Consider the following 23,147-nt stretch of genomic DNA (forward strand, 5'->3'; position numbering starts at 1 on the left):
AACTGATACTCTATCCATCGGCGCCCCAGAACACCATGCTAATCCTCTTTCACATCACGGCAAGTGAGAGGGTTCCAAACAGTCCGTAAATAAATCGATTTTGTTAAAATTTATGGTTTCTGTACATGCCTAACATTAATATGTTTGATGTAAAATTAATGGGCCTGATGTGGAAATGACAGATAAAATGGCGTTTGATTGTCTTGTGTGAATGACAGAATTTAGATACCAGGAAAAGCTACCTAACGGCATTCGGTGTCAGGAAAATCGTTTGCAGCAAGGGCTCCACCCCATGCCCAGCTGGGGGAGCTCATGGTGTTCCCCCAAACCTCTTAGCTTGTGGGACGGGGTTAGTCTTAAGGACCCTAACCTGGATTGTGTGCCTCGTATACTGGCCCTTTGGACCATCAACACCATTTATACCAATGGTCCCCTATTCCATATATATTTGGTACGCCACTGGATATTAACATTTTTCTTGTATAAAAAATAAGTCGAAACTTTCTTTTTCCTGTTTGTTTATTATTTTATATATACAGAATGGGGTATATCTTTTTAAATTGGGATTATAAATTCTCCAGGGATCTTGGGAGTTAGTTTTTAAACACTTTTATAGTACTAGGGTTATTTATAATCTGTTAGTTATTCTATTCCAGCCTTCATCTTGTACCAAATTCCAGTTACCAAATCACCACAAATTTGAAGAATGTAATCATTGCTATCATAAATCAATTTGTTTATTAATGCATACACTTGGGTTTATGATGATCCCGCCCATTTATACTTACTAAAGTTACTGTAAATTGTTTTGCCAGTTTCTATGTCTACTCTTTCTTTCAACATCGTGAATTCAACATGATTATTAAAAAGTACAGCAAATCCTCGGCTTTTCTTTCAAAACGATGAATTCAACATTTTTTAAAAAAATACAGCAACTCCTCAGGATGCTCATTATGCCAGTATTGCCATTCTGCAGGTTTTCGTAACAGATAAACAAACAATATAAGCCTTTGAGCTGCATATTCATCCTTGCTAATCCTTAAAGAAAGGGTGGTTGACCGTTGTAGAGGTGAACAAACAACATACTTGTTCAAACTAAATGCAAAACTGACAGCAAAAGTTTGGATATATGAAGTAAATTGTAAAGTATGCTTTCGTCGGAAGCATATGTATGCCACACACTTTGCAACATAATACGTCCAGAGTTGAAATTTTGTAAAGAACATCTAAATTGCATGAAAGTCATTCTTGTACAAACATGAACACCAAATTTTAAGTATTTTTGCAGAATAATGTTAACGAGGATTGTACACAAATAACTGATATAAAAAAAACAGTTATAAATTTATAAACAACATAAAAAGATTACTTTAATGGCAAGAAAATCTACTTTGTTCAGGTGGATATTCCTACCAAATTTTGCTTGCCTCAAGTAGTTTTTGCACAATTGTGTCCTACCAATTTTTTCTTGCGTATAACATCAAGTAGTTTTTGCACAATTGTGTAAACTAACTTCGAGGAACATATGAACGTACAGGAGCAAATCAAGCTGCCCCCACAGTAGGGGCATAAAATTAAGCCAAAATGTGCCACAGGTAGATTGAGTGATCAATTTAATCTGCAAATCTCTCTTTCCATATATCGAAGAAAACTTAAAGTTTATCTTTCTCAGGACAGTAAGAAAATCTTTGGGAAGAAAAAAAATAAAACATTGAATACAACCCTGTCTTTCTGACTCTCTCTTTCTCTCTTCACCTTTACCTTTTAGATTACACAATCAATTGTCTTCTTTTCTACTGAATATATAAGTCAATCACAAACTTTGAAGAAGGTATATGTAAATGGTTGATAACTGTAAGGTACATGTAAATGGTTGATAACTGTAAGGTACATATAAATGGCTGATAACTGCAAGGTACATGTAAAATGGTTGATAACTGTAAGGTACATGTAAATGGTTGATAACTGAATTTTTTGTACAGAAACCATGACTTGTTCCTGTCAACAACGTTTACCTTTGATCTTTTTACCTCCAAAGTTACAGGCTTCTTCCTTATCCTTTGTGCAGAACGTCTCAGTTTTCTCCTTTCAACTTCCACTCTTGTCTCATATTTTGCAGAGGCAAATTTATAAATATATGGTGAATCCTTAATTTGAACAATGGCATCACACGTTTTAACATGGACTCCAGAAATGCTTTGGTTGGCATGAATTGTTTTGTTTAAGCAATTAATATATGGCAGATGCTGCAGATATCTACTTCATTGTGATTACCAGTGTTGTAATGTGAAACCAAGTATTCATTATGATTATCACAGAGATGTAATGTGAAACCATGTATTCATTGTGATTATCACAAAGATCTAATGTGAAACCATGTATTCATTGTGATTATCACAGAGTTGTAATGTGAAACCATGTATTCATTATGACTATCACACGGTTATATTGTGAAACAATGTGTTCATTATGATTATCACAAGAGTTGTAATGTGAAACCATGTGCTCAATATTGTTACCACAGGGTTATAATATAAAACTGTGTGCTCAGTATGATTAGCATATGAATATAACGTGAAACTATTTGCTCAGTATGATTGTCACATTGTTATAATGTGAAACTATGTGCTCAGTAAAATTACCACATGGTTATAATGTAAAACTGTGCTAATTATGATTATCACAGGGTTATGATGCAAAACTGTGCTCAGAATGATTACCAAAGGGTTATAATGTCAAACTATGTGCTCAATATGACTACCATAGGGTTCTAGTGTGAAATTATGTACTCAGTATGATTACCATGGGTTCTAATGTGAATGTTGCTTTATATTTTTACCCATCAAAAATGGTAGGTTTCTTGTTTATCACAAATCAAGCCATCCAAAAAGTATGACAACTGAAAATCATGGAATACTCAAGTTGTTATGCTGAACCATTTTGTCTTCCTTCAGTGACCTTTACCTTTTTACTTCAAGTGCAAGCCCTCAGTAAACTTTGGTAATTTGATGGTAAACAACTCTATTCTGCAGATGCAAAATAGATAAGACATAACAAGATATGAAAAGATACTATATATATTCACTTATAAGACAAAACCAACTGCAAACTGCACAGATCCATATCTGCCACTGCATAATGCACTGGCAGATCTTGGTCAGTGCAGTAAAGCAAACAAATAGACCCTGATCTGCAGGCACATTATGTGATAGCAAATCAAGATCTTTGTTGTTGGCAGTTTGACACGACTTATAAATGAGTATATATGGTAAGGTAATCTGCCTTATTGCAGGCATATAAAAACTGGAAGATAATCTTTTTCTTTGTCGAATATTTGAAGAATTTATACCATATATAGCGGCTTTTAAGATGAAACCAACTGCAAACTGCACAGACCAGATCTGCCATCACATAATGCATCTGCAGATCTGGGTCTGTGCAGTTTCTTAGGAGTAATCATAACAACAAACCACATTGACCCCAGACCTGCCAACTACAAGGATACTCACTGAGGGAGATTTTGACAATGTTCAGGGAGATTTAATTATTTCAGGGATGATCAAGGCACCACCATTGGCAACACTGAAACTTGAATTGCACATCTTGCAAAATGCTGTATATGAATCACTTCGATAAGTCAGGCATGGAAACTCCAGGCTATATGAAGCTTGGAAACAAGTTTTATATTTTGTTGAATTTCCAATTTGATCCGAATCTCTTTCTTTTAGACACTATAGAATATATCACCAAACAAAAGGATTCAAATTTGCAACAACTTTAATGTGCTTTTAAAAAACTTCTGTGCACTTCTGGTCTTACTAGGGAGTTTCAAATTGTTCTTTCTTTAAATGAAAAATTTATCTCCTGTTTTTCTTGCAGAAACAATTTTTCTTCCCCAGGACAAAAAATAAAGATGCAGAAGTACAGGGGGAACAGTCAGATTTTGGGGTCTCCTGCAAAAAAACTGGATGGATGGCAGGTCTGTAGACTCTGATCTGCATTTGCTACAGCAGATCTGGATCTGTTTTTTTTTTGCAGTCTAACTCAACTTATAAGTGAGAATATGCAGCATATCATAATTTCATGCATCATGAGAATCATAAAGAAATTTAAATGCGCAAGGTTGTGTGAATTATGCTGGTGTTTTCTTTAATAGAATTTACCATATCTGGATGTTGACCAAGAGGTATTTGTCTTGATTAATGGTTTAAAAAAATGTTTTTCAGTGAGTTAATGGTAAAAAAAAAATTCAGGGTGAATTGTTGGTTTTCAAAATTTGTAATGCAATCACCTATAAAGTACAACCCTAGCATGAAAATCTGGTGTAACTTCATTTGTTCTATGAGAGGATATACAGTCTACTGTGTTTGCATTTAAATATTTCAAAGCATCATTTGAAAGATCTTGAATTATACATATCCAAATCACATATTGGTACAAGCAGACTTTGCATAATACTTCCTTGAAAATAAAATGTTTAAAGATATTTAGAGAGAGAGAGAGAGAGAGAGAGGGAGAGAGGGGGCAGGAGAGAATACAAAACATGTTGAACTATAATGGCAACTGTTTATTGTCATGCATGGTAAATGAACTGAAATTCAAAGCTACAACAGAATGTATATCTATCATAATTCAGCAAAAGGAAAAACAAATTAACAAAAATCTACGGGTGAAGATATGGTGATCTTTCTTTGTTAATAACTTAATTTGTACCTGATAATGAATTAATAACTTAACTGGGTATAAACAAATGCAGGCAAGCTAAACAGTTAATAGTAGTCGATACAAATACATTCTGTTATTAATATGCTCAATAAACTTCAGAAGAAGAAGAAAAAAAACCAACAGAATATAACAAAACTCCCATGAGAAAACTAGACTAGAAAAGCATTATTTTAGACATACTCTTTGTTACCTCCCTTACATTTTTACACTAATAATAAAAAGGTTGCTATAATGAACTTAGATTCAATTAAATTCCATTAAAAGTTTTCTGACCTAGAGGTCTAGAAACTCTTTTTGCATAACAATACCTTGATATATCACAACACAATTTTCTTTGATCTATCACAAAAGATAGAGGTTAAATTTGTACCTAAAATGTGCAGTCTAAAATGCTAGCTCGTTTATAAAAATAAAGACGTAAACTGTTGTGCTCTCTTGGTTTCTTTATATGCAGTGATGCAAACATTAATACAGGTGGACACAGTTTCTTTCACTTTGCATGGAGTATATTTTGTCATATTTTAACAAAATTCATAATATTGACTAAAACTTTATCAATCGTTAGAAAACAAAAACATTTATCCATAATACAAATGCATATCTGCTAGTGTCATTAACTATCCCATATATTTTAAATCTCCAAAAGACACAACAATCACGTCATTCAGCAAAATAACAAGCAGTTTGCTTAAAACAGAAATATACAGATGTATCTAAAAAATTCTATTTGCATAGTTAATTTAATTCGTGTGAATAGTTTTATTTAAATCAACAATTTCCTGTCAACTAGATACATCTAATAACTAAAAAAAACATAAATCATTTTTGACACACAAACTGCATAGTGTTTTCTCAAAAGACACGAAAGTAAATCACGTACAGTTTGCAAAACATAAAATTAACTTAAGTCAATAATGAACTTCATTGTAAAAATTGAGAAATACAATATTCTAGGGATGCATAAGACTGATATTTACAGTAAAATAAAATACTGCTTTAATCTGGATTTGTCAAATTCAAGCTGAAGATAAAAATGGAGATGAAGTCTCTGAAACTAACTTTCTTCTTCAAAGAGAAATATCAGAGAGATGGACAGTATTCAGTGTAACCCAAAAATATTTCATATATATCCATCAACCAAGAAATGAAACTTGTTTCAACACAAATTTGTTTTTTCTCCCTCATTTTCTGGTATTTGCGTTGTTCATCCTGTAACAAGGAAGTTAGTAAGGGACATAACTCTAATGTGTAAGGGACATAACTCTCATACAGATTATATGGAATTACCTATCAGGAATATTAATAAAATACAAAAAAGTAGTAATTGTAAAATCCTTCTAAGCTCCAGAGTAAATTGTTTCCGCTGATAAAAATATTAAAAATATAGATACTTTACACTTCCAAATATACTGGGAATAAGAACTATAATATCCTCTATGGAGCATAGTGTTTTACATATAAGAACATAGTCTCTTTGCATATTGTGCCATACATGCAATTACATACAATCAGTAACATATCTTAATTTATATTCTGACTTTCAATAAATAAATACAACATAACTGTTTTTAAAATTCCATCTGGCAGTTCACTTTTACCTGGTAACCTCTTCAAAACTTTAAAAATAATCTACAAATCAGCATAAGGACCTGTACAAGATCGAGCAGAACTGATTTTTTTCAAATAAAAAGTTATTTTATATGAATGCTGTTATTACAACAATTACTATGAAATTATGGGTTCACATTTTTCCCAACAAAGGCCCAATATTTCACATTATTTAATACAACAAATAAAGTAATCTTGATATACATTTTATTTGTCAAGTCTATGTGCCATATGCACTCGCTTACAAGTTTAGTCCAACTGCTAACAGACCATGTCTACTGTCACATAAGCACTGGTAGATCAGGGTCTATGTTGGCTTGTTCTACTGATTGCTTTAAAAAATCTACACAGACCAAAATCTGCCAGCATATTAAGTGATGGCAGGTTTGGGTCTGTGCAGTTTGTATTTTGGAACTGACTTACAAGAGAGCCTATTCAGTAATATTTTTACAATCAGATATATAGACTATTTTGTTTCAAACGTCATACATTAAACCTTCACTGATGTCAGGGAAATATAATCACTACAAAGAAACTAGAAAATATGGGTGTAAATCTTTAGATTTTTGCTGAGTTATAAAATAATTTTTTTTCAGTACATCATGGAACAACTTTTACAAGGACCAGGAAAAAAGTATATTCTGTACCCATATGAGATGCAATTTTACTCCACCAGTGTATTCTTTTGCAGCATGCTTGTTTTCATAAGTACAGTGAATAGTTCTGTCCCCTTGATCTGCCAGTGAATTATGTGAAAGAAAATCATGACCTGTGCTCTTTGCATTTGGATATGCATAACACATGAGCAAATAAACCAATTTTAATAATTAAAATGAATCTTCTACAAACATCAATGTTTAAAAAATGTTTGCATGTGTTGAAAACTTGTATGCGGGTCTAGAAACGATCTCAATGTATCAATTCTAAAAGTTCAAACCAAGACCAAGAAACTCAATATCCTTTATTAGAACCGCTAAAATCAGTCCTTAATGCAAAAAATGTCTTTGGTTTCCTCTGTGATCTTGATCAATTTATCTGAAACATCTACAACCAACTGTATGGAAACATTTTACTACCTGTGGCGAAGTATTTCCCTGTGAACCAAGGGTAGTACTCATCTTGAATTACAAGTTGTCAAAAGGGTTGGGAAAAAGCATCTTTTCGTAAAATTAATATTTTCATACTGCAGAACAAAAAATCTGAGTTTTATGTATGAACACAAATATGCCAATCAAATTTAACTGTCTCCATAATGAGCTATTTGTTTAAATATGCTAAAATGATTTGTTCAATAAAGTTCAAGTAGAAAAATTTTAAAAACATGTAAAAAGTGGAAAAATTGGCATTGTTGCCTGGAAATCTAATGAAGGTATATCTATATATGCACACAAATATACCTGCTAAACTTCATTCAAGTAGCTTTTGTGTTAATTCTGCTAACATGTTTCTTGGGACACATGTACAGAAAAGACCAAATCAAGAACTTCCATCTGTAAGCAGTCAGGAACATAAAACAACACTGTGACTATGAGGTTTCAAACTAATGCCTGCAGTGTATGAACCTTGTTCCTTAGACCTCTTCATTTTAAGCACTCGCTCTTACCTTGAGTATAAAGTTGGATTGTACTAAGTAAATACAGCATTATCTTTTTGGACTGCTAAGTAAACACAGCATTATCCTCTGTTAGGATAGAAGAGAAATATGCTACCCTAAATGGCCTGTTCTATCAATTTTAAACAGGAAGAGCAAATGCTTGTATTGATTTTTAAAATGAGCCCTTCCTATATTAATAAACATTATTTGCATTAAATAGATGACTATCAAATAGGTCTAAATACCTGTCAGGCAAGCATTAAAGGCAAATTAACCACATATCTAGGTGCCACTAGCATCTGTTTACAAACTCACTTGATAAGTTATTCTGTCAAAGAAAACATGAATACACTGCAGATGGCAATCGATCTCCTGGCTGCTTTTGTTGTGCCACTCATTAACAGCCTGTGCAATAGGATTATGTGTATAGTGATATCTAACACAACACTAAGAAACAAAGACCAGTCTGCATTTTAAATCTGATTTCCCTTACAATTATTCTTTATTTACGTTCCTGATACACAAGCCACTAAGACTGGCTGAGAAATCATCCTACTTATGTGCCTTGGGGATCAGAGTACCTTCTTGAATTCTGGGAAAAAAGACAGAACTCTAGCTCATGACCTTTAACCTAATCAAACAAGAGAAGCTGTGAAACAACCTACAATATATGATACTAGCTTAATATATGAAACAACTCAAAAGCTTATACTGTCACAACACATAAGAAAATGATTGTACAAAAAAAGAAAGAAGACACTAAGCCAATACATGACAAAGCTGACAGAGTTGGGACAAATCATTAGCTTGCTTTATTTTTGCAAACATTCTTATTTGTACATTTGCTTTACTGGTTTGTGTACTGCTTGATTGCCTTTTCAAGTTTTGGAGACAATTCCTGATCCTTAAGGTAACTGTAGTCATTCATGTTTAATTAAGTACAACTAAATGCCTTCATCATATTAAAAGCAAGATTAAGAATATTGCCCTGTAGCCATTAATTGTACCATGAACAATCTCAGATACATGAATTCTCCGCACAGCTGTAATATTCGAAGGCTGATAAGATTCTGTTTTTATCTCTCAAATAATAGTCTGCAGACATGAAAACAATACCATTAGATAAGTTATACTCTATGAATCAAGATTAGCAACAATCAATCAAACAAATAATTCCACTTTTAGACTCAGCTTTTCTACATGAATAACATTCTGCAAAATTCAAACCACTAAAAGATTTTAATCAAATCAAATCAATTCAATTCTGAACCTACAAAATTAAACGAACTTAAAAATTAATTGGCTTGAGCCAATCTAAATGTAGAAAATCTATAAATGAAACTATTTTAGCTAAAGAAATATTGGTAAATGAAAAATATGAAGAATAATACATAAAAAAGAACTTCACAGCAAAAATGTACCAAGTTTCAATAGTTATTCGAGGCATACCAGAGATTCTTACTTTGGCTTACATATTAACACCTGAGCTGGTATGCATTAGGTATTTGGGTAAATCTTTGTAGGATATATATTTTTGGAAAGAAATGATGTCGTCTGTGTTTGTTCTAACCATGTGCAACATGCATCTAAGTCTGAACAGCACAGACCCAGACCTAGTCAGATAATGTGCCAGCAAATCTGTGTCTATGTTGTATGTTATAAATGAACAGAATCTACATCACAATAATTAAATTTAACATAACCATATATTCCCACATACAAAATAAGATCAAACTGCAATCTGTGGAGACCCTGACTTGTTGTCACATAATGTGCCATTCAACAGGGGTCTATACAGTTTGTTTGGATTAATCAGTTGAACAAACAACATGGATCCTGATCTGCTGGTTATGTTATGATGTGATGGCAGATCTGAAACAGTGATGTCTGCAAAATGGATTTTACTTGTGCACAATTATACAGGTGATAAAAATGTCTGCCAATAAAAAAGTCGGAGTAAACCCCCTCAGTACATACCTAGTGATAAATTAGATTTTAATGTATTTACTCGCTTATAAGTTGAGTTCAACTGCAAACTGCACAGACCCAGATCTGCTGTCACATAATGCATTGGCAGATCTGAGCATGTGCAGTTTGATGGGAGTAATCAGTAGAACAAAACAACATAGACCCTGATCTGAAGGTGCATTATGCTACAGCAGATGAAGTTCTTTGTTGTTTGCAGTTTGACTCACTTATAAACGAGTATATATGGTAAATCTTTGCCAATTCTCTGTTCTACAATTGTCAATTTAAAGTGATGTTTACCCGTATGTAGTTAGAAGCAAAATTGCAATGAAAATAGTACATTAAAATTTAAAAGCTCTCACTAACAATATATTTTATTTAAAAAATCGTTTCTTTGTAACCCATATGTCTACTTTGAATAGAATACTAAAGTCGTCAAATGTAAGAAAATTAACTGCTCCATAACCGCAGAAAACAGAAAACAACAGTAGGTTTTAATTATCTTTTTCCAACACTCTGGGTGTTTTAAGCAATGATGTGCTTAAAATATAGTACTGGAACTTCACTGACACGAAAACCCACCTTTTTCAAGCCAGTCTTTCATTTAGCTAAATAACAAAAAAAAACCAAACCTTTAACACTGAGGTTAAACAAGTGTGTGGGCAGGTTTTGGACAGACATGCACATAAATGCAATGTCAGGCTTTCACTAAGGTAGGTCCAACAGAAATTATTCAAAAGGCACACAGTGTTGTAGGACTAGATCAAAATTTTGTGAAAATCTGACAAATAGGCATACCTAAAAAATTTACATAATGACATTCACCATTAATGAGTGATACAATAATAATATAGTACTTCAAATATCTGAATCCACTAGAAGGTGCTTACAGCAAACCTACTTAATTTATTTATCATACATGTTTGCTTATAAGTTGGGTCCAATTTCAAACAACACAGACCCTGATCAAACGATGTATAAAGCACTGACAGATTAGGGTCAACACTGTTTGTTCTACTGATTAGTCCTAGAAAACTGCATAGACCCATGTCTGCTAGTGTATAAGGCACAGGTAGATCAGGGTCTATATTGTATGAAGCTGGATCAGACTTATAAGTGTGTATATACGGTATGTGTAAGTCATAATGCTGCACCAAGTTATCTCCACTGATTTTAAAGCCTTATATATAAAAAATTCTATTTTTTAGATAATTCTTTCCCTCTAGGGTTTAATATTTAGGTGTAAACATCATGAAAAGATTTTAAATAAATAATCCTGTATTTAATTGTATTAAGTTTTTTTCTCCTCCAGCATTAACAAATTTGTGTGCACATTCCCTTGGCCAACAAAAATAAAGCAACCAAAGCAGGTTTATTACAAATACTTTTAAGTCTTCTGATATATTATATTTTAAAAAATATAAAGCACTCCCTTAACTTAAGACTCTATGTTATAACACATCTGTTATTAGGCAGGTATTGTAATACATCCAGTTTCATAACTAGCAGCGAAATAATATGCATCATGTACTTCGTTATAACATGGTTTCATTTTAAAGCATTACAATCTATGACTGCCATGGACAGTGATACAGCGAGGAGTACAGGGTAGCCTCACTACAAGACTGTACTCAATAGTTTCGATGGATAATATTATAACGAGAGAGCACTAAAAAGAAAGTGGAAACTAGATTTTTTAATCCCCAGATCTGTACTTCAAATATTAAAAAACGATCCAGTATTAAATGATGAATAAAATTCTTTTCATATCCTAAACTCTGGCTAATACATAATCCTATAATTGTTACATCTAAAACAACACAAGAAATGTTTGTCTGTACGATAAATTTCTGTATAAATCACTGATAAAAAGTTATAACACTGATATCTGAATGACATCTTCAAGGTTTGGAAATGCTAATATGAAAACATTTCTATTAAATGCATGTGTTGTGCCAACTCTGGAAGTGAACACAATTTACTAACAACTCAGTACAATTCACCAAAACATGCCCCAAATAACTGATATCTCCATGTCTGCTTACAGTATACCAGCATACCACAGAAATCAAAGACATTCAACTGTTTAAAATGAAAATAAAATCAAAAAAGTCTTTCATGCAGATGTAAACATTAATTACAATGCTTTTGAAAACAAAGTAGTTAAGACAATAATGATACAGTGTTTAAGTTACATGTTACTAACAACTACCACTGTCCATGAAGATTACCATTCCTTATACTATGGCCTGTCCAATATCTTTACTTTCAGTTGGTAACAGGTTTTCTTTACTCTCTGACTTTTTCTAAACTAAACTTACTATATTCCAGAGAGACTTTCAAAATTGGCAACATGGTCTTCATCTTTTCTTGTTCAGTTCTGTAAATTAGGATGATTGGTTTGTAACTGGCTCTGTGCTTTATTTCAGGCTGTATTTCACTATGCACAATACATAACACACAGCTAATATACATTAATACACTCATGAATGTTCTGTACACTGGGTCTGTACAATAACTGTGCATAATGCTGTACTACTACTCACACCTTGGCAATGCTCTTCTGTATTTCTACCTGGAAATGAATACAACAATACAGTGTGCAGTTGTACATTTGTATGAAGATCTCATTAGCAACAACTGAGTGTACAGTGCAGTTGTTGCTGTATATCACATAATCTGTCTTTTTTGTAGAATGTACAGTAGTCATTGCTTCAAAATGAGGCTAGGCTGTTTAACTTTGAAAATGTGCAGAGTTGATTGATCACTGTACAGAAGAGTATTACCAGGGTTTATAGACTGTAGATTCAATACTCCATGGCGCTCACAGGGAACCTAAGTTCTGAAAATAAGAAAAGAAACATGAAATAGAAGTCAATAGTGACAATGATGCCCCAATGAAAAGTAAACGGACATACTATAATTACTACATATACAATCATAATATCAGACAATTATTTGCAAATCATTACATGACAGAAAGATGATGATCACAGTTAATGACAAATATAAGTTTCTTGAAAATTGTGAATTAATTTCGTTCTGTGGTATCAATTTTAAGTATTCTTTTAAGGATGACATTTCTGCTTGTACCTAAGGGAAAATGATGTGTTTGAGCACAAATGCATAATGAGGAATTACATCCTTGTGATATGTAGCTGAAAAAGAGTTTCTCAACATCAGAACTCTGATACTGTCTACTACCTTGCAGATAAACAATGAAGGAAATGTCAATAAGCGCTGAACAGCCACTGAATATGTGCAGTCTAGTGTAATAACACAATACAATAACCCTGAATACTTCAAACTTTGCCTGAAATCCAAATTAATCATTTTTGTGTCAGTTGTTACTCATTTACAAAACTTTTTAGCTGAGAAAAACATCTGCAAAATAATTATATTCCTAGTGTTCCAAATAATTTTTCCACATCTTCTAGAACCTCTTAATGTTCAGAACTTTGACAGAGAAAAAAAGTATTAATGGAACAACTTTTGCCAAACAAATTCAACCTCATTAGGTGGTGTATACCTTACTAAAATGTTTTTCCTTCTGATGAGTGGCCACTTGCCATTTACTGCCAGATTCTCTCTGCATCAGTAATTTTATGATCCAAATTATCCATCTTGGATGGCTACCCCTCTAACATGGCTAGCATATTAGTGCAAAAGATGTCAAATTACCCCTCATAAGCTGACATATATTACAGTTTACAGATGGTAATTTCAAGAATACCTTTTGATTTCTAAGCTGACAATTAACTGTGTTACCTCATGCTTATAAAGTACTAAACTTCAATATGTACAAAGAGGCAAGGTCTTATTTGGATTGTCCTTACTGCTAAACATTTCTCTGCTGTCAAATCTGTCACGTCGATAATTACTAGGTATTATTACTGACAACAATATATCAAGACGATATAAGCTAACAGTGGAGAAGCCCAGAACTGTTCAACTCAGGTCGGTGTGATGTCAGGTTGCCTCAAAGTAAACTGGTATGATAACCTTGGATTCTACTGCACAAATTATGAAATACTATGGAGAAGGTACCAGACTACAACCAATAAATCACATGGCAAGCTTACGTCATTTGTAAACAGCATTTTCCGGCAACAGATGCAAATCAGTCAACAGTAACATAGCTGCCAATCAAGGAGTAAGTTGTGAAATGTGAAAAATGTTATAGATTAATATAAAAAATTTAAGTATTTTTCCAATTTTCATGAGGAAAAAAACAAAAACATTTGTGAGAAAATTCTGCATGGTAAGAAAGCTGTTTTAAATTCTCTTTTAATGTTAAGTATCTTATGGTCTGTTTGTAACTTTATGCTAAAGGTTGATATTCTTGTCAGTCTGAAAAGTATTGATTAACTTTAACTTCAAGATCATGGAAAGAGGTATTAAGTTTTATTCATGTAAGTATTTACTGTGTCTTTAAATTTCTGTTAAATTCAAGAACAGGGACATGTTTATGGGGTCTTGAAATTGGTGGTTTGCATCAACTATTTGATTCACAAATTCTAGAACGCAATCCATGAGTGAACCTGAAGTAATAAAGTTCAATAACTTCATCAGGAATTGATGAGTAGCTGATATTCATAAACAAAATATAGATAGCAATCATAAAAAATATGATTATAAAAGTTGTGGATGACTGCAACACTTACATGGAATATGCCCGTGTTGTAACTGAAAGATGGTAGTGTTTCTAAATGTAATTTTAACAAATTTAGCGAAATTTGTGTTTCCAAGATGCAGGTGGCTCAAAAGACAGAGAATTCACATATTTTACTTTCTCCTATAAATTACTGTATATCCTCATTTATAAACTGAATCCTTCTGCAAACATCATAGACCCTGATCGGGCCCACATCTTCTACTGATTACTCCTAACAAACTGCATAGACCCAGATCTACTGATGCATTATGATCTGGGTTTGTGCAGTCTGATATTGACATGTCTTAACAATCAGTATAACGGGTACCTGCTCAAGGTGTTGGTCGAGATACTTACAATCAAGGTGTTGGTCGAGATACTTACAATGTCATTGTATTTTTTGCACATAATTTCCTGGGAAAGTGCCGAACATTCCTGTCCTAAGTGAAGTTCCCACATACCAGCCATCATCACACTTTTCCATTACATATACTTCATCATCCTCTAATAACTCTAATTCGTCTTCATTTTGAGGCCTGTAGGCATAAACTGCTCTGTACCTGAAATGGATTGATAGTAACAATACACAATACAGATTGACCAATGATTACGTTATGTGCCTACTTATAAGTTGGTCCAACAAACAACAACACACTGATCTGCCATCCCATAATTCAGGCTCTGTCTTGTATTTTACTGATTAATCCTAACAAGCTGTATAAACCCAGATCCGCCATAACATAATCAGCAGATTAGGGTCTATTTCATTTGTTATACTGCTCATTCCTAACAATCTCCATACACCCAAATCTGTTACTTCATAATCTGCCAGATCAAGTTCTATCTTGTTTGTTCTAACAATTAGTCCTAACAGTGCATAAACCCAGATCTGCAATCAGATCAGGGTCTATGTTGTTTGTTCTCCTGATTAGTCCTAATAAACTCCATAGTGTATTATTTGACAGCAGAACTGGGTTTACACTCCACAGACTTGAAGGTACAAACACATAATGTGCTGGCAGAGCAGAATCTATGTTGTCTGTTTAAGTGATTAGTCAAAACAAACTTCACAGACTCATATCTGCCAGTGTATAATCAGACTCAATGACCTTGACCTTTAACATCTATTTATCCTAGAACTCATTAGTACCTTTCTTGTCTCAAATGCAAGACATCAACTAAGTTTGGTCATGGTTTGCTGCATAGGATTTTAGTATTTTGGAAATGGTTTTCCTTCCTGGAGTCCCTGACCTTGACCTTTAACCATTTAACCCCCAAATCAACAGGGTCTTCTGTGTCACAAATGCATCACTTTGACAAAGTAAAGCTGGTATCATCGGTCATGTTGTATCATACAATTATCTTCAACACAATATGTATCACAACAGTATTGCACACATGGATGGAAAAAGATACAAGTGTGTCCATGTTTGCTAACTAAACATTGCTTGTACCTTTGCAAATATAATTTGTACAATAAGCTGAATTCCATAAATGAATAAAAACAAAGTGTTTTCTCTTCTTTCTATCTAATGCTTACTAAACATTACTGAGATACATTATTTAAAAACACATTATTGTCTTCTGCCAAAATAGGCACACATGGCACTGGACAGGAAGGAAGGATGTTGCCCCTATTTAAGACGCTAAGAACCAAAGTATTATGTTCTTCTGAAGTTCACTTTTAGGTACATTGACTGTACAGTTCTCACTTGTTTGTGTGATTCACTCCAGACAAAACAGAAATATCACTTAGGCTCTAGGAACTAAACATAGTGTTTTATGTTATCATTTTCCAGCCAAAATATACATGTGTATTGAGTTGAATAACAAAAAGGCCAAGTTAAGGTAATGGTGCCTCAAGTTATTTTTTTTTTTAAGTTTTGAATTTGTTGGTCATTTGATATTGTGTGTGAAAGTGGACTTCATTTAAATTTTGTTTTTTGACTAAATTCTTTTAGTGAGATATACCTAAGACAAAAGTAGACACTGGCTTCTATCAATGTGTGTGGTATATATGATACACACTTTTAGGAAGTCACATTAATAATCAATATAATGTATGGGCCAAGCATATAAATGCAATAAAATATTTAGGTGGAATAAACATTTACCATAATGAATCACAACATACACAATATATTATTGTAAAAAATGTCTGGGATTATTAATTGTGATCTGATAATAGACTAAAATTATTGAATTTTAAAACATTGTGTAGCAGTAAATTAGCTAGATACAGTACCAAGAGAATGAATACATGTTGTAAGTGACCTTGACATTTACTTGATTCATATGATACAGATGACAAGAACATCTGCTAATGGGACAGTCTGCATCATTTATTTCTTTTTTCATTTTCTTACTGTTCTGTATCAATTGCTTGACAATGATACACTATTGCCAAAGTAAATATCATTGACACATTGAAGACAAACCCATCTCTGTTATGTTTCATCAGAGCAAAACTTGCATACTAATGTGGCAGTCATTTTTCCTTCTTTCAGTCCTTTGACTTTTGACCCTAACATGAATCTTCCTTGTCTCAAGTGCAAGCCATTTAAAAAGTTTGGTTAAAGTAGATGATAATGATCTAATTAGTTGTGTCAAAACAATTTTTATCCTCAAGTCACTGTGACCCTGAACTGTGACCTTTTAATCCCAAAATCAATAGGTGTCTTTCTTATCCCAAAATGCATGCCATTTACAAAGTTTAGTCAAAATATATGCTACAAAAATCATAACTGTGCAGATTTTGAGCCAGAAGTCAACAGAGTTCTTCCTACTCCAGATGAAAGCTTCTTTACTGTGCAGATTCTGAGTTAGAAGTTGACAGATTTCTTCCCTGCCACAACAGCACGTTACTTGCAAAGTTTGGTAAAATTAGATGGTGCAGACCTCGTTTATGTTGAGAAATAAAATAAGCAGATGTATAGATGGACAGACAGACATCATAACATGTGGCTGGCATGCAACAATAAATGATATGTATATTTTGAAGGTTTGTTTTCCAAACAGAAGGTATTAGACAAGAATGTCGATCAGCTCATTTGCATTCCATTGCTTTAAAGTAATTGTTTTTCCTTCTGAAAAGTGACAGAAACAAGATTTGTAAGCATACTGTAAATTTTCGTAAAAACTGGATGAGAAAATGTCCCAGTTATAGAGTAACATCTATATATAATGCATAGTAAATTCTCTCTATCTACCCTACTTAGACAAGTTTTTACATAGTAAATCCTCTTTATCTGTCCTACTTAGACAAGTTTTTACATAGTAAATCCTCTATCTGTCCTACTTAGACAAGTTTTTTCGATAGTAAATCCTCTCTATCTGTCCTACTTAGACAAGTTTTTACACAGTAAATCCTCTCTATCTGTCCTACTTAGACAAGTTTTTACAAAGTAATTCCTCTCTATCTGTCCTATTTGGACAAGTTTTTACAAGGTAGGTCCTCTCTATCTGTCCTACTTAGACAAGTGTTTACATAGTAAATCCTCTCTTTATGTCCTACATGGTTAGACAAGTTATGACAGTAAATCCTTTCTATCTGTCCTACTTGGTAAGACAAGTTTTTACATAGTAAATGCTATCTGTCCTACTTGGTTAGGCAAGTTTTTACATACCAAATCCTCTCTGTGTTCTACTTGGTTAGACAAGTTTTTCTTTGGCCCCTAATTATGCCATGATTTACACATTGCTTGTAACTGAACTGGTTAGTGGTTCATCAGAACCTATGTTATACTTGCCTTCAAGTCCAAATGCGTAGACTCTGATGCACTGTCACATAATGCATTGGTAGATATGAGTCAATGTTATTTGCTCTACTGATTACTCCTAACAAAATGCATGCACCCAGATCTACCAGCCCATTATACAGTAGCAGATATTGGTCTTCTGTGCAGTATTCATTTGGACTTGACAGCACAGACAGTATTTGATAAATGATTTAAATGTGCCTTTCATGATGGAGGGACCCCAATTTTTCAAAATACTCAGTTCACTGGGACCCCAATTTTTAAATGTTAGAGTGAGTGATCTGGTAGACAGCTACTTATTGTGGGTATTATTAAGTGAAGAATTCAATCAAAAAAAGGAAACTGGTTCTTGCTAGAAAAAGCACAAAAAAAAGCACAATCTTGACTTACCTCGATGTTGCTAAATCATCATCTGGGGCTTTAGGTTTGGTAACTGGATAGTCTGGGTAGCTCCTACTCATGTTAATATTTGGGACTGATGTTGACTTAGCAGTGATACTCAAAGCAGGGGTTGTGTCTTTAAGCACACTGCTAGAGCTTGGCTTGGCTCCAAGTGATGATGTTGATGTATCTACTTTTGCAGGCAGATGATGTGTGCTACCATTCATTAACTTTGACATTGAATCATACTGTCTTTGACTTTGAATTCCATTGAATCTTTGTGGAGAAACATGATCCTGTCGACCACTGGAGTAATATCCATCAGAAGGAGGGGAAAACTGACCATGTGGAGCCCCTCTTCCTGGACTACTACTGTAACGGCCCTGATGGCCATAGGCCATTTCTGGGGCTCTTGATGGGTAGGCACTTGGTGATGGCTGAGGTGGAGGTGTTGGAGCTTCATAATTCACTGGGGACAACATTTCTGGTGTACCTGGAAAAGTTCATTTTGTTTTTAAAAAAGGCTCAAAATCAGTCTCTATTCCAAGTTTTATCAATTCTAATTTTTCAAAAAACAGTTACATTTTCTTAAATCTAATTTCACTTCAAAGATTCAAATCCTATGAATTCTTGTACTTCACAAGGAAAGCTAAAACTATTGTTTTCATTTGTAAAACATGCAAGACCCTATATCAGACCAAAGAGTACAAGTCCAAAATGTGACACAAAAATTTAACTAAAAAAAAAAAGAATAATTTCTATGATGGCAAGAATATTTTCTAAGTTTATCTCTATATGTATACAAACATGCCTACCAATTATTATTTGTCTATAATTAATCAAGTGGTTTCATTTGTTATCCATGCTAATAAGGTTGTTGTAAAATAAATATGTGCTCCAAACAATCAAAACCCTGAACAAAAGGGTCTGACACTCTAAAGATCAAAAAAGAATTTCCAGGAATCCATGACTGTCTCTTTCTTTCCATAGTGCTTTAGCTAACCCTATGTTGATAAGACCATCCATTACAGAGAATTAGCCATTAAAAGAGTTTCAAGATGGCCACCAAAGCAGCCATCATGTTTGATCAGCAACATTTTAATAAAGAAACAATTAGAAATTACATGAAAGACTTCTTATTGGTATGACCATCTGTTCAAAGTAACTAATAACATTGTTTTGCAATGGTCACAGTGGTGGTCATGTTGAGAAGTCAGACTGGCAACATTTTATTTTGGGACCAACTACTTATTGAGAAATGTTTAAGTGAAATTTCCATGTTAAAATGGTCATCTTTTCAAAAGAGTAGTGTTATAAAGTATTTAAGTAAAACTCCCATGTTGATATGCTCATCTGTTCAAGATTTTCAACAGTGGCCATGTTGGAGGTCTGATTGGTACCATTTTCATTTAGAACTAACTAGTAGATATCGTAACATTATTGTTTTTGTGTTTTCAGCTGGTCCACACAAAAAAAATTATGTTCAAAAACATGTTAAACACTTAATTTAGAGCCTGGAAACAAACAGAAGAAAAGAAAATCACCTCATTAACGAAATTAGCACCTGACAGTGTGCTATCCTTGAAGTAAACATGAGTACAGTGAATGGCACACTGTATGCCAAAACCCATGCTTTCATTTCTTCAATGTAGGTAACTGCAAATTTTGTGCAAAAACCATCCTTTTCTTCTGTCTTTGACACTAATCTTTTATCTTCTAACCCCAAAATCAATTGGCTTCCTTTCTACCCCACATTTAAGCCATACACAGAGTCTGATCCATGTCTGTTATTGTGCGGAAACCATTTTCTTTCTTGCAGCCACTGTGACTTTGAATTTTTAAACCCAAAATTTACAGAGTTTTTTCCTTACCCTAAACTATCCATGATCCAGGCATAATATGTAGGATAAATGTTATTGTGCAGAAACAATTATTTGTATTATTTCAGTCAGTAATTGTGACCTTTCACATTTATACCCTGAAATCAATTGGTTTCTTCCTTACCCCAAGTGCAACAAAGTTTGATCACTGTAATGGTAGACAACTTGAATTATTGTACAGAAACCATTTTTCTCCTTTCAGCCAGTGACCTAGACCTTGGACCTTTTGACCCCAAAAATGTATAGGGTTCTTCCTTTCCCCACATGCAAACAGTCCGCAATGTTTTATTACTGTCAATCATGGACAACTAAAGTTCTTGTTTGTGGAAATGAAATTTGCAACTGACAGGTGTACGAAGAATGGATGGACATCATAATACAAGAGTCCCTTGAAAAGACTGATGCTCTACTTGGTGAAAGGAATTTCCAGGAGTTCAAGAAAAAAAAATCTTCCTTTTAACTGTAAAGTGCTGCACTCATCTCTGATATTCTTCAGCTATAATAAGAGTTTCAAATTAGCTCCTGTGGTATGCATGCTGGATGACAGCTTGACACCATTTTCATTTACAACAAAGTGGACATAATTAGCAGTCTTTTGATGAAAATCCCATATCATAATGACCCCCTCCCACCCACTGAAAGGGAATATCAACAAAAAACATTTTAAGACAACTGTCATGGCAGTGGTAACGAATGTAAGACTAGCATCGATTTTCCTTAGGGCCAACCACGTATCATAAAAAGTCTATTGCTGAAAACCCTATTTATAGAGGAGCAGAGATAAACCTTTTTTTAAGATAGGACCATCCATCAATCCAGGTGTAGCAATAACAAGATTTACATGATGTGGCAGCCATACAGTATAACAGTACCAATTGTACAACCCCAGCCGGGCCAAGCTTAAGGTATAGGGAACATTGTATTCAGAAATAAACAACAAAAATAGCTGTGATAGGTACATTATGTAAGAGCTGAAATTTGTTAGGCTTAAAAATAAGTTGAGCCTCTTAGCAACATGTGAAATATGTTAATTCCTATCTAGATCATATTTTTATGATTTTCATTAAAATGTGGTACACATGACTGACAATGTCTCTTGTGACTAGATAACTCTTATCACTGTCTATTTCCAGCAGAGTTATCTCTCTTAAATACAATGGAGTACCTGGTTCTGTCCTTATCAAATTGACAATCTAACATTATTCTCTATGAGTGTGTGACATGCATGCTGAGGTAGGATAGAAAGTATTTTTATTTCACAAAACATTAGCATTGAGATCTATGGGAAAACAATTGGTACTGTGATAACATATTGGACATCAGATCGGCACCATTTTCATTTACGACCAACTGGACATTATAAGAAATCTTCTGGTCAAAACCCCACATCAATATGACTTTGTATTTAAGTCAAGGTGTGAGAACACAAGTTTAAGAAGGCTGCCATAGTAGCCATACTAGATGTTAGATTGGCAAAAGTTTTATTTAGGACCAGTAGACATCAAAAGTAGTCTTTTAGTGAAAACCTGAAGCTGATATGACCATTCACTGAGAAGGACTAGTGACTACAACATTTTCAGTATGTTTGCCATAATGGCCATATCAGATAACACAGATTGAAACTATTTTTTATTTAGGACCAACAAGACATCACAAGAAGTCCTACAGGGAAAACCCAATATTGTTATGACCATCCATGTAGGAGTACTAGCGATAACAAGCTTTTCAAGATGGCTGCTAAGGTGGTCATCAAGTGTTGCCATTATCAATGAACCCCAACGTTAATGACAAAAGCATTAACAAGAAAACAGAGATTTTTAGTTGAGATATGAAACAAACTATCAGGCTGTCATCTGAAAAAATATGTTTGAACTTAACTTTGCATGTGAGAGAAACAGAATATTTGTTTCTTAAAATTACTTCCTATCTAAAGACACCTTATTATATTTTTTTATTTCATTTTCAACTGATTTCATTGTAAACTAATTCCTATGCAAAACAATACGAAAAGTTCAAAATTCATTTCAAGCCAAAACTTTTCATGCATCTGTTAGTATACATACTGTGCAATACAGCTTTAAGTTTTCTTGATGAGTTATCTCCCATCATTCAAAGGTTATGAAAAAAGCCTTTTCCAGCATACAAACTTCCCAATGGCATGTGAAACTTAACCCTTTACCTCATACAACCATCTTTGGACGCCTCTACAAAAGTCGCATCGAAGCGACTTTTGACGCTTCTACAAAAGTCCCATAGAAGCACCTTTTGACGTCTGCTGTAAACATCAGCCATTTTAAGCCGGTTTTCGTAGCGCCACCTTCGGGGAAAACCCCTTATTAGATACTACATTCATTTCTGTGAATGACAATTACGTCAGATCACGTGGTCACTGTTTATGTACTGGTCGATATCTGCTATTTAAAGTAACTGGGTCGTAATCTCCACTCTCCAAAATGGCGGTCGCGGATTTCATTCAGTACTTACGAAGTTTTCATGATTAGAATCACAACTATGAAAGATTCAATAACCTAGGTAAAGGCTCTGATATTGATATAGGCTGCAATTAGTTTTTATAAATT

General features: G+C 33.8%; 1 protein-coding gene across 18 annotated transcripts in view; it reads right to left on the minus strand.

Moving 5' to 3' along the window:
• Positions 1–4,552: 4,552 nt before the first annotated feature.
• LOC149802934 (uncharacterized) overlaps positions 4,553–23,147 on the minus strand; it is a 389,228-nt gene continuing 370,633 nt past the window's right edge. For all 18 annotated transcript variants that reach the window (XM_089952442.1, XM_089952437.1, XM_089952439.1 and 15 more), the window contains 3 exons: positions 18,698–19,181; positions 14,934–15,109; positions 4,553–12,737 (listed from right to left, as the gene is read on the minus strand). In XM_089952442.1, coding sequence (XP_089808568.1) covers positions 14,938–15,109; positions 18,698–19,181 — 656 coding nt within the window. In that variant the 3' untranslated portion in view covers positions 4,553–12,737; positions 14,934–14,937. The remainder of the gene's footprint in view (positions 12,738–14,933; positions 15,110–18,697; positions 19,182–23,147) is intronic.

Source organism: Sinohyriopsis cumingii, chromosome 3, assembly GCF_028554795.1.
Source record: "Sinohyriopsis cumingii isolate HCF-2022 chromosome 3, ASM2855479v2, whole genome shotgun sequence".
Lineage (NCBI taxonomy): Eukaryota > Metazoa > Mollusca > Bivalvia > Unionida > Unionidae > Sinohyriopsis > Sinohyriopsis cumingii.